At 40.5% G+C, this 13,701-nt stretch overlaps 1 protein-coding gene across 1 annotated transcript in view; it reads right to left on the minus strand.

Moving 5' to 3' along the window:
- The window catches only part of col7a1l (collagen type VII alpha 1-like), an 89,828-nt gene extending 88,029 nt beyond the window's left edge, over positions 1-1,799 (minus strand). The window contains 1 exon segment of the mRNA XM_072672898.1: positions 1,724-1,799. Coding sequence (XP_072528999.1) covers positions 1,724-1,799 — 76 coding nt within the window.
- Positions 1,800-13,701: the final 11,902 nt, after the last annotated feature.

Raw genomic sequence — 13,701 nt, forward strand, 5'->3', positions numbered from 1 at the left:
CATGTAAAAAGGAAAGCCAAAGCAATAATGAAGCTCAAAAAGTGATTAAAACATACAGAGAAAATTCTGGACAGTCTGGACTACAGGTTGGGTCCATGGATTTAAGCTGTTTGTGCCAAATTCTGAATGCCTCAGCAAACATCTAGATTAAAATTATTATTTTTACAAGTATACTTTTAGTTAAAAACTGAATGTTAGTTACATTTAATAGACTTTTGTACATTTTTGCTTAGCGTAACACCAAAAATCTATCACTGTAAGAAGTCGACTGAACACTGTGGGTCTGAAAGGATGTGGAGCTGATCGAGAAGGCCTTACTGAGAAAAGGAAACAGATATTGATATATTAAACTGCTAAAGCTTCTCAGAACTAACTAAGGACTAACTATGCTGGAGTCGAGACCTCTGCATTATTAAATGTGTTTGGGATGGTGAGAAGCAGAACATGCTTCTATGAAAGAAATGACTGAAAATCGTAATAAAGGAAAAGACTGGAATTACTAAATACTGAAAAGGTATATAGTTGCTGTCTGACTTTTAAAATATATCTAATATATATCATATATATTATATGACAGCAACTATATACTTTTTCCGTATTTAGTAAGTTAACTATTAGTAACACTTCATTTATTCTTATTCAACTTGTACTTGGCAGATTTGGCGGAAAATGCAATAAATGAAGGGTCTCTGACTTTTGCACAGCACTGTACAGTAAGTCTAGGGGGTAAAAAAAATCCTTCAGTCCATATGCTAGGGATTTATACACGAATCGAGACAACATGGAATGGCCTACACTGAATGTCTGTGGAAAAGTCCAGCTTTTAAAGTGGGAACAGCTATAAATGTCAGTTCAGAGAAATGAATCAAACATAGCCAGTTCCTAAAATGAAGATCAAGCCTAGTCCAAGAAAATCCACCACTGTCAGTAGAGATTTTACAATGAAATTCTTCTCTTCATCTCTGGCCTTAACCGCTTCCGTAAGAGTGCATTCTTTTTCTGTAAATTATTCTGTCAATCACTGCAAACTTTAAGAAGCTTTCATTTAGATGATGTGTAAAATTACCTCGCTTCAGGGCCCAATGAGCATTAGTCATGGCTTCTTTCCATCTTTCCTCACCAATGCCACAAAGTCTACTTTTTAACAAACGCAAATGACATACATGTGCAAACGTGCACACGTACTCACACACAGGTCCTGCAAAAGCAGGCACCTACTTCAAAGTGTCTATAAGCCCCGTCAAAGACAAGGTGTGCACGTTTGGTCTGCACACATTCTGCCTTGTCAGACTGACACTAGGCAGTAGGAGTCTACATGATTTACAGTAGGGGATGAATTCTGCTGGAAGGCATACAGATGCCCATGTGAAAGAATGTGCTGAGTGTAAAAGGCAGAGTTTCTTTCCGGCACTTACTGTACAGCTCAGGTGCGCAGCCAGATGAACATATGGACAGCATTTAGTGGGTCAATTCTTATTTAAGACTTTCTTTTATAAAGACTCCATCGGCTGACTTTCAAAGGTTTGGAGTTCTAAATAGTTAACTCATGTAGATACTCGGCCACAGTTCATTTAATGCTGGATAAATTTTACTGCATTTATACCACCTGAAAAAAGGCTTTCAATAAAAATGTGCTGTCCTTGAGCCATTGTCTTTGAAATAAATGTGGTCGGGGTGTTCAGTAAACACAAGAGCTTGGGCAATATGAGCCTGCAGCTCATACCTTCAGCTTGTGAAGACACATTCTGATAGGAGAAAGGAAGGGACAGGAGCAAGATCCACACATAGCAATGATCCATGCTTGCTCTCTCACTCCTCTCCTCTCCTCTCCTCCCTTTCTTATCTCTCCTCTAGCAGCTCCTCTTTTCTGGCCTGATATCCTGTGACGGGGCTCAGCTTCGCTTTATTCAGCTGTGACTCTTGTGCTCCTTTATCTGACAAAGAGAAAGAGAGAGAGAGAGAGGGGGGGGGGGGGAAAGACGGAGAAAGAGAGAGAGAGGTAGATCAATATCACAATACTACATGCATTTAAATGAAGTTTTCAATCTAGTCTGAAACTTCTTTATTGTAACCTCAGTCAATTACGCAGTATTTTTACTGTGCACATTTAGCATGGCACAGCCCTCCTGTTGAACACCGGTCAAGATAGCAACACAGCTTTGAAGAGGTACAATACATTCAACAGCATATAGAGATACAGGGGAACTCATTAGCATGGAATAACACACGAAATAATTGCAGTTGTGAACCTAAGTAATGAAGAACACACCTGTGATAGCATCCCAAATAACATGCCCATGTTGTCCATGGGTTCCATGTTGGCCCCGCAATATGGATGCCCTCCAGGGTCAGTGATTGCACCTGGTGGGGTTAAAAATGGTCTTATCTGGGTTGTACCCTGCACATGGAGCCTAGATGGGACCCATGTAAGATTAGGGTGGGTAGTAATGATGGGGCCTATTTGAAAAGGCCAATTGTGTCCCAGTAAAAACACATGTACAAACCCTCTCAGAGCACATGTCCACCTAGAGCCCACCTAGAACCCACGTTCCACCCATGCGAGTCCCACATGAGCATGTTGGCTGGGATGAGATGAGAACAAGCCAGCAACTTTATATTTCTTTTTATTCTAGGACACCATGCCAGCTTGTTGGGTTGTCTCAGTACAGGAAACCGAATATTATCAGAATATTTTCAGAGGCAAATGTGACAGTGATGGATCTATTGATGTGCATTTAATCAGGGCCTACGAGAAAATGCAATGTGGAGAATGAAATGCTATTACTGAGATAAAATACATCAGCACTTGTAGGATGTATACAAGATACAGATACAGTAAAAAAAAAAGGACTGATACAGATCTGCTTTTCTAGTCCAAATAAAGCCTCTTATGTGCAGGCTAAATCTTAGATTCTGGACATACTATTTGACAGCCTTAGTGCTTACTCCAGCACAGAATCTTAGTTATAAAGATATTGAATGGCTGACAAATAATAAGAGCGTATGAGTTCCAGTATCAAACAAATGAAAAAATCAAACCATTTCACATATCTCTCATTTTACCTTTCATGGAAACCACTATTACGAATACACTTTACTGCAATGCATTTTATTCATCTGTGGTAGTGAGCACATGATATTGGGTGAGCACCATCGACAATTTTCTGCCAGTCCAGGGAATTGAATTAGCAACCTTACCATCCCAAACGTGTTTCTTTCAGGTAACAGGCAGAGATACTGAACACTATGCTAACAAGGAACAATTAAAAATATAAAAATTATTAGTTTGTCTGTCAATTTTTTCTGTTTTTCTTCCACTGCTAAATAATCCCACCCGTTAATGATGTCCCCTAGCAGTGGCAATACTCCCAACACTAGGAAACCATGCCTCCTCCGACACATGCAAATCCAACCACCGCCTCTTTTCCAACTGCTGCCGCTACGGCATCGGCGGGCAGCTGAAACGCTCAGAGGTAAGCGTCAGGTCCCTAGCTTCTCCACACCAGCTAACAGACGCTTGTGCCAGCCAACATCGCTCAAGATGAGGGGAGAGAGCACAGCCAATTGTGCTCCCACAAAAAAAAGGAGCTGGGTTAACCTTTGCAAATAACTGGGTGTCATTAAACAAAGCAAAAATGGCAACAGCTAAGGGGAGATGGTAACTATCACTCCTACTAATTGATCATAAGAGGTATAAATCTCTGGTATAAATAACCAGCCACTTCATATTAATGTTATTTATATGCATAATATGAAATACATTTTTGGTCGATCTACTCAGGAACAGACATTGTATGGACAAATGGACACCTTTTAATCATTGATTTCAGGTGTTTCATTTAGGCTCATTGCCACAAGTTTATAGAATCCAGCACCTAGCCATGCTGGCTATCTTTACAAACATTAGTGAAAGAACAGGTGGTTCTTAAGAGCTCACTGAATTCCAGTGTGGTACTGTAATAGGATGCCATTTTTGCAGCAAGTCAATTGGTGACATTTCTTCCCTCCTAGATATTCCACCATTAACTGTGAGTGGTATTATTAAAGATGTGGACGCGTTTAAGACCCACAGCAACCACAGAGTGGCCGACCACGTAAAGTTACAGAGAAGAATTGTCGAGTGCTGGGAGTTCTGCTGTTAGAGCTGCAGAGAGGTGACCAACTCCATATTATTGTCTATGGATTTAGAATGTGACATATTATTGCCTGTGGGTGTCCCAATACTTTTGGCCACATCAAAAGGGAAAACACCAGATTACTTTATTCTGTATTAAACTTAAGACATCCAATTTATATACATTTACATTTGGTCAATCTGCTATGCTAGGCTACAAGCTAATGCTACAAGCTAATGTAAAGCTGTTACCAATTCTTCTCTTCAGCATCTGATCCCTCAAAAATAAACTACCTCAGCTCACTACCAAACTGGAGCTAACATAGAACAAATCAAAAGGGCTGGCTAAACACCCGATATGGATATAAAACTTTTACTTTTGGTCGACCTACTCAGTAATATACTGTACATGTCAAACTTCACACCTGCTCACGAGAACCCACACATCTGGGAGTGTATCAGGTAAAATGAGGAAGTGATACGATCTGACTGTTTCTGTTTCTCCTGCCTTGAAGGCAGACACTTCAAGAATTTTATGATGATGGGTTATGGGCCTGTAGGCCATATGCTAATCACACTTACTGACTTTAGATTCTGTAGACACAGAGGCTGTCTGTCATCATGCCAACACCATGGTCATAAGATGTCCCACCACAGCAAAGAGAAAACCACTGTAGATTAAACAATGATGCACATTTATCTAACACAAAGTACATACGCAAGTGGAAATAGCTGGCTGCAAACCCTTCCTTGGCTGGTTTATGGCAGCAAACGTCAACCTGTATTTATCTTGGAGAAGTTCAATCATGGAAGTTCGGTACATAGAAATCACACAGACATGTTGTGAACCCTAAACACTGTTGGATCCAGCACAACCAAAACAGGCCTGTAAAACGGGCCAATACCATTTTACATTTTAGCTACATGCCCAAAATTTGCATACACCCATCCCGCTATCACAAGCCTTGCTAGCCCTAGTCAAACCAGATCAAATGGGTAAATGTGACAGCCACCTCCAGAGAATATGATGTTGCTGATGCTGGAGAGTAGCATGTCATCATCAGGATAGTTATGGGAATACAGGTTGGTATGTGAACCAGGCTTTGTGAACGCGGCTTTTTCTGTGCCAGTGTCCGCAGAAGGGAGCCAACCGATATGTGATGAAGCAAATAGACGCATTATGCTAGCCGACCAACGTTTTACAATGTCTTTTCACTAAAGTCTAAAGTCTGTTCCCTCAAAAACAAACTGGAGTACCTCAGCTGACTACCAAAGTGCAGCTTAATACATCTGAAAGAAAATTATTCATTTATTATTTTTTATGCCTTGAATCCAGTTACACTATCCACACTCTCCAACGAGACTACTAAATATTTTTTAAATAGTTACTGTAGTGCTGTAAATCTGTTTAGATATTAAATATCCACCCCATTTACAAATATTCATTTGACTAGTATCTGGATGTATCCTGATAAGATTTTAGCCACATCCATTTACACTTGTTAGTCAAATGCTTCTCCAGTTCGTTGTGCGGGCTCATTGCACGGCAATTATTACTGGTGTTTGGGTTGTACTGGTTGTTGAATACATCTTGAAGAGATGAACACATTTACACTGCTATGACATGTGACTGAAATGCATCTCGAACCACCCCCGAAGTGGTTTGAGTGATATTTGTGTCTAAAAGTCAAAAAGCAACTTAAGATGCTCAATAAATGCATTCTTTAGCACCCTTGAAATGAGAAAAATCACAGTTGAGGAGCATTTTCTTTGTTTTGAGTGTTTTGAGCTCTAGTGGAATGCAGTATTGGTCTAGTAAATAATTTGTCTGGAAAGTAACCCAGGTATACATGGAAGACCAGTAGTAGAATGAAAATATTGAAAAGTTGTTGGCTACTTAGTTATAGAAAGATCAAGCTCTACTTAAAATAGTACAAGTACAATCAGCTGGATCCCATCTTTTATCTTTTAGTACAATGACATTAGAATATAAACCATGTTGTGCAGAATATCATCTCTGTGTATTAAAAGAAACACTAAAAGGACTATGATTACTGGATTGGACTGCCTTAAAACACAACTCTTGTTTTTGACTCTGTCTCAGCCTTCCGTGTAACACATACAAAGTTAATTGAAAGATTTTTCTTCCATTTAGTGGCTTCCAGCTCGCAGATGGAGCAGAAAGCTGCTGTGTCTGATTAAAGCCCTAATCAGGAGGAATTGCAAGAAGGCCAGTAGGCTACTGGTAGTGAACCAACACAGTGTCTCAAAACAAAGAGACAAGACTGTAGCTTTTTAACTATACTAACCCCTGTACATGCACCATACCATTCATTAGTAAACTCAGAGTCAGATCTGTGGAAGCAGACGTGCATTTCTGCCACTTTCTGACTGGAGCTTTATTAGCAGGAGAGATATAGTATATTTTTTGTCGCCCCTATTCACTGGTTTCCAGAGAGCAGATGGTGCAGAAAGTTGCCATGGCTTTCAGTGGCAGAGCTACGGGGCTCGGCGCCCACATGCCAGTGCAAGTCAGTCCTGCCCCTGCATGTAAATCCATACAGTTCTCATACAGAATAGGACTGATGATCCGATCCTCCGCTTTGGAAAGGCATGGCTCTGGCGTCTACCAGAATGATCGACATGCAAGCAACTAAATATGGTTGGTATAACCCCAAGCAGCAAGCTGGAAAACGCAATCGCCCGAGCGCAGGCCGGCCTCTGGTCTGTAGGAGAGTGTGCTGCGGGTTTGTGCATGAGGGCTTTGAGGGGATTAAAAAGAGGAGAGTCGGCCCAAGTCCCCATGTCTGCCCTTCTCTCTCTCTATTCCTCCGTCTGTATCCTACAAGTCGCTCTGCATGTCAGCTATTTCTACATAATGGCATTTTTCTACTTCATAAAGGATTATCCCTGTAGGTGTGAAATTGGTTGTTGAACTCACACTCACACATAGACGCTACTTAGACACGTGGGAGCCTGCATTCATGCACACACACACACACACACACACACACACACTCCTACACGTACATATACACACAGAACCCTAAGATAAGGCTACTGTCATTAAATGTGTTTGAAATTGCACAAGATGCCACAATAATACAACCTAGCAAATATGTTTTTACATGACATTTCAGGCACTATAGGCACATAAACACACTGTCAAAAGGCCTTTTCTCTTTCTGACAATGCACACTATTAAGCCTAATGTTCGTGGTTCAGCAAAAGCAACGCAAGGCACTCTGCCAAAGTGATAAAATACACTTTCTTTATGCAGCTAGGCCAAAAGCCTGACTGATGTACTGAGCGCCTGTTCCAAAAAAAGGTTTGGGAACAGAGTGAACGCTCTCAGATTGAAGACATCACTGGCTTTGAGTGGCTGTGTTCAGCGTAACACTTGTACTGCATTAGCATGGATATTCCAGCTGCAAGCTCTGGCAGTAAATTGAATGGAACACCATGTACCAAGATGAACAGTCTCTGAATTTGTTTTGCAATTATTTTATCACAACAGGCATGAAACAAATCAATAAAAAAGCGGTCAAATTACATCGGTGCAGATGCATATTTGAGCCTGGGGACTAAAAAAAAAAATGGTGCATGTGAGCAAGAGAGAGGATGTTAACGAGCTTTAGAGAGTAATTACAATGCTTAGGCACTCACTCTGTCAATGGCCTGCATCCAGAGAGGGAGAGAGGGGCTGGCAGAGTGAAGGGAATGCAGTGGACTCCAATTTTAAAGAGCAGTCAGTAAAAGACAGTAAAATTTTAAAAAATAAAATAAAAACAGGTCATTCAGTACTGTTACACTGAAGTTCCCCTACTTGTGCTGTTCTGTCAACTCACCTCTGCCACAGCTCCCACACCAGGGTCTTTCACGGTCTAACACAATCCTGAATCAGAACCTCTGAGGCAATCAGTCTCCGGTGGAATTCCTGCAGCAAACACTCTGAGAGCAAGTGATGAAACTCCATGCACTGTACTTTCCAGTCCCAGAACAAGTGGGGGTAAGAATCCAGGAAAGCGTCAACAAGTAGCGATATGTGCAAATATGTGTGTGTGTGGACTGTGTGGGAATGAATGAAGCACACACCTTCCCAGCTGCAAACACATGGAGTGTGTGGATTTGCAGTAACAGGTCTAACAGAGTAGTTGAAAAAGAGTGAAAGTATGAAAGTGAGTGTGTGGAGGGGGGGGCAGCAACAGAAGCTTCAGGGCATTGATTTGTTCCTTTGGTTCCTCCAAGTAAGTATTTGTCTCTCCCGCCCCCTCCATCCATCTATGTCCTTTTTTTCCCCCTGGAAATGTCTGTAAAGAGAGAAGGAATGTAGCTTCAGCTACCAGTTGGAGGGCTGACTGGAGCTCATAGTGGCCAACTTAGATGGAAGGAACCAATTAGGAGAGAAAGGGCCTAGTTTGCAGGACAGCTGGGTAGATTTTTGGTTTCCATCCAGTCCATGTTGAACCACACACCAGGTCACACTACAGTAAGTGACATTTCCATAAACATCTTGATATCTTCCACAAAGAACTGTACATCTTGAAGAAGGTGAAACTGGGCATTTACATGATAAAGACATTTACAATATTGGATGGTGTTTCACCTCGGAGGTTCAACAAACATTTTTAATCAAAAAGTACACTTCCAACATCAAGGGTATTATTAGGGAGTTTCGCCCACCTCCCACAGCCTCTACTCCTTACTCTAGATGTTGGAGCATTGCTGGGACAAATTGATTTGAGTTCAACCATGAGAGCATTAGTGAGGTTAAGTATTGATGTTGGATGATTAGGTCTGGATCATAAATGTCACTTCAACACATCCGAAAGCAATGTGATGGTGCACCTTAATGCCATTGAACACATTTGGACTATTCTATGGCCCATTGCTGAGGGGTTTCGTTTACACCCCTCTAGCTGTCAAGCTGTCGAAGACTTCGATTAGCTGACCACATCTTTTAGATGGAGAACCACTGGATCCCAAAGTTGGCCATTAAATGGTTACCGCCTGGTGCTAGGGTCGCAGGAGGACACCCTAGACTCACCTCAAGGCGAATGTATTTACAGGCCTTCAGGGAGGCATTGCAAGTTGTCTGGGACAAATGCGGAGACACTCGCTCAAGACTAGAAGTACTGGAGAACACTTGCTGCCCGATATACTAGTTAGTATGGGAGGATCTGAGCTCTAGGTCTAGCTATCACTTGGCATGTGGCATGGTAACCTTAGGCCAATTATGGATGCTCCAGAGCACCACATTCTATTGGCAGTACTATTCTATGGGGATAACACAAGCGTTTTGTGAGCAACCGAATGCCTGTGTTAAGAATGGGGGCACCTTGAATGGAAAATTGTATTTACCTAGGCATGGTTGACCAATGAGAGTTTGGTACATGAAAGTGACATACTGAAAACTCAAAACTGTTACTGTTACTGTAAGTTTTGACTCATTATAGTTATACCCCCAGAATTTACATACAAGCAACACACCTTTTTAGGCCTAGTCAAAGCTGCAAAGTGGAAAAGCAATTGCCACTTTGGACAATATGTGTTTTGATGCATGCAGACAGGTACACAAGACTCTGCTAGTTGTCAGTGTCTGCAGAAGAGTAGCGCAAACCGGCAGGCCAGGAAGCCAAAGCCAGAGATGCTAGTGGGTACTAAGATAAAAACTAACCCTAACTTAAGGAGAAGCCATTTGGAGAAGCCCAGCTGAGGGAAAGCTTCTCTATTGGAGCACAGCTGACATTTTATGCCATTACACAGAAAGCATCCCTCTGGGAAAGTGCCACGCATATCAGCTAAAAGCTAAACCCTAGCTGATCGGATCATCTCTTCATCTCTCACAGTCAAGGCTAAGCAAGGCTAGGCTATGCTATATGCGGTACCATAAACCAGCCAATAAAAGCAGAGCTTATCATTTTCTTTGCCCACCATAAAGGAAAACCAGATTGTGGTTTTTAACGGGCACGTAAAATCACATCTGTACATTTTTCATCCTTACTATTTCTTTAAAATACTCAATAAATGCATTCTATGGCACCTTCAAAGTAGCTGAACTAGAAAGAAGGTTTGGATACCTCTAGACATGTGGGTCATATCACAACTGCAACATATTTCCAATAGGGTATTTTGTCCATATCATTCTCCATACATAACCGCTTAACTTGAAGGTGTCCTGAATGAGCAGCATTAACATCAAGGCTAGAGAGGTCGGCTGGTTCTGCTGTGTACTCAGAACACAGAAGTTAAAGAAAGACAACACCTCTAAATGAGAGCGTGCACACAAGCATTAAAAGCCCATAAGGGATGTGCAGGACAGTCATGTTGAAAAAGTGAGAGCGGTACATGAGGTCAACTTTAACAGCCCCTCATTGGAATGCAGAGAGATTTTATTGGTGCTTTCCAGCTGTCACTCATGACACACTATAACTCAACAAGCCCAGGTCACACATAAAGTCTGACAGACTAAAAGAAATTTCATGACCCCAGAGTCACAGGTCAAGCAGAGGACCATCATCTGGAGCAAACTGTGGGGAGGGCCATCCAGTATAACATGCATTCAGACATGATAGTACGGCAGCAACCACATAAATTTAGTCAGTTCTGTGTACGTACTTAAAGTGTCTCTGGATTTATACATTTCTGAGAGTTCTCAAATGATCAAGTACTTTTACTTCTACTTGAGTTTTACTCGATTATTGTATGCTGGATGTAGTCAAAGGTTCTACTTCACATGATGACTATGCAGTTATATCAGAATATAATGATCACCGCTGGTTTGGAATGAACTTGGCCTATTATATCAGCTCTACTTATCATATCGGAGCTCTTTGTAGTTCTATAATTCCAGACTGTAGTCCATCTGTTTCTCTACATACTTTGTTAGCCTCCTTTTACTCTGTTCTTTAATGGTTAGGACCTACAGGACCACCACAGAGCAGATATTATTTGGGAAGTTCTATAAGAATTCAGTACTTACTAGAATGATATGTAAAATATATGTAATATATATGTATAATATATATAATAACAATTCAGAGATTTTGACCTGGTACTTATTACCATCTACATTTATTACACATTTACAATTACTGGAAGGTCAGCTCTAGTCATTATTTCTTGCAATACCTTTACTTGAGTATGGTTGTAGGAATCACCACCATCTTGTACATGCACATATATAACAGATACATTGATTATTCACATTAAATCATTAAAATTGTTTCTACTGAAAACTACACATTCAATGTCCGAGATACTGGGATCTCTAGGAATAGTCCACTATGAAACCAAGGGTGGTCTTAGCACAATTTATGGCTTTTCCCAAAATCCAAAACATCTCAGGTTTTAGCGAGAAGTGAATCACTTGTTTGATTTAAAGTCTTCTAAGTGGCACTTGAGACGGTGGTGTAGCATGTATGAAGATGAGAGAAAAGGCCAAAGTGAGAGTGGGAGACTAGATGGGTTATGAGTTAAAGGGAGATCAGACTGGCCCACAGGTGTGGAGAACTCCTGCTAGGCATTGCAGAGTCACTCTTTCATGTTGCAGGGGCCTCTGGGTTAGCAGGCACTACAGGGCGCCAGCAAAGCCATAAATTCTGCTGGCTGGAGGTGCATGCTAGCTGAAAGACATGGAACTGATTGAGGAAGAACTTTCTTGTTACTTAAAATCTTCAGACACATAAAGCTTCTCATTTATTTAAAAATACACAAAATATAGAGGTAAATGTCTCGAAAACAGCTTAAACAAAAGCCATGTTATCTGTTTAGCATTTAACATTAGGGTGTGTCTACTTGTCTGGGAGAGGGGCCATTTATTTGTTTGATTAGGAAAGGTGATATATTTGCATACTTGTAACTTTCCTTTCTATATAAGCATTTATCTCAAATTTTAATCATGCTGTGTTGGATCAGTACCTGTACTGCATTGCTGCTGTTCCCATTTCACAATTCTGAGTAAAACATACTTTAACATATGTTTTTAACATTTGTTAACTGGAAGATCTCAAAAACACAGAGATTAGCACCAAACTACATTCATTTCCTACGCTAGTAGGTATAATATAGTCAGAATAGACTCTACAGAGCACACACTACTCAATGAATCCTCTTTTGTCTGGGACAAGCTAGTGCTTCTCTTCAACATTTGGGTGGATCAGTGATATCTCCAACATTTACATTGTTAAGTCCATAAGCATGCCACTGTTTTAGAGAGCAGCATATTCCAGCTAACATTTGAATAGATCTTGATAGAGCTGGGAGTAGAGTATTTCATACTGTTCCATATTAAATTCCAGCACTCGTTCATGCTTGAACTCTATGTAGTTTCCTTTATACATAATCAAATACAAATTTAGATTATTTAAATATATCTTCTAAATATCTTCTCTTTTTTTGAAGATGGAGATATAAGTATGGATCAGATGAGCCTTCTTGAAATTAGTAATAATTACAAGTTTACCCTCTTCAAAGATGTTTTTCATAATTGTATAACCCTGGTGCTTCATTGCACATTATGTAATGTTTTTTTGTTTGTTTGTTTTGGTGAATAAATGACTGGTCATTTTAGTTTGATGTACCAAAAAATTAGAAGAGAGCTTTGTTAAAAACAGTTTGTTTCAGAAAGGTGGAGGACCATGAAGAAAGATCTCTTACAGTGACAAGGGTGACTGAGTTGCGTGTAATCTCAGCACTATCATCAATACTATTCTTATCACTTTGGTGCTGCTGCCTGTAACTTATTATTGTTTTGAAGTACACAACCGACTCCACATGTACAGCCTCCACACATTGGGGTTGGTTTTAGCCCAGTGTTACAGCTTAGACCACCCACATAATTAATAAGGCCATTTTCATATCAGTCCCCAGCAATCCTTCTTAAATACAATACAGTCAATTGTGTATGTATGTCTTTAGGCCCAGGTTCATTATAACCCTTCTACAAACATAAAGTTGGTTATGTCATTGTACTGATATTGCTGTCCTTACAATTAGCCAGTGTTTGACACCATGTCTTTCACTACTAAACTTCAATGTAATGTATATATTTTTGTATTTTTAGTTTGAAAAGCTCATCTGGTTCAAACAACTTTGAGGCACATTGTTATATATTAGCATATGTTCTAGGGACTCTCACAACTAGCCCTTCCATCTATTACAATTAGCAAACCCTACTTAATCGGTTGTAACATCCACACACTGCTCTGGGCTGAACTTCTAATAGATAGAAATGTGTAGGAGATATGTAAGGTTTCTTGTATAAAACATAATATGACATGTTATGTTGTGCCCACCCTTCCTTCTACAATTTACTTCTACAATCCTTTACTTACTATACTTTGCTTAGCAAACAAAGCTGCTAAGGGTAACACACATACATAGACTTCAGACTTGCAGACTTTTTAGCCTGGCCAAAAGGCCAGAGCTTTGGTGCCCCACCCAGAAGAAAGGATCACTGCATGACAGGCAGCAAAATCCACTTGGCCCTGGTCTGGGGCCTTCTTATCTTTCAAAAAACACTCAATGCCCTTTAATGGCACTATTATAACATCATCAAATAGCTAACTGCAGCACAAAGCTGATAA

This window comes from Salminus brasiliensis, chromosome 2 (genome assembly GCF_030463535.1).
Source record: "Salminus brasiliensis chromosome 2, fSalBra1.hap2, whole genome shotgun sequence".
NCBI classification, from domain to species: Eukaryota; Metazoa; Chordata; class Actinopteri; order Characiformes; family Bryconidae; genus Salminus; species Salminus brasiliensis.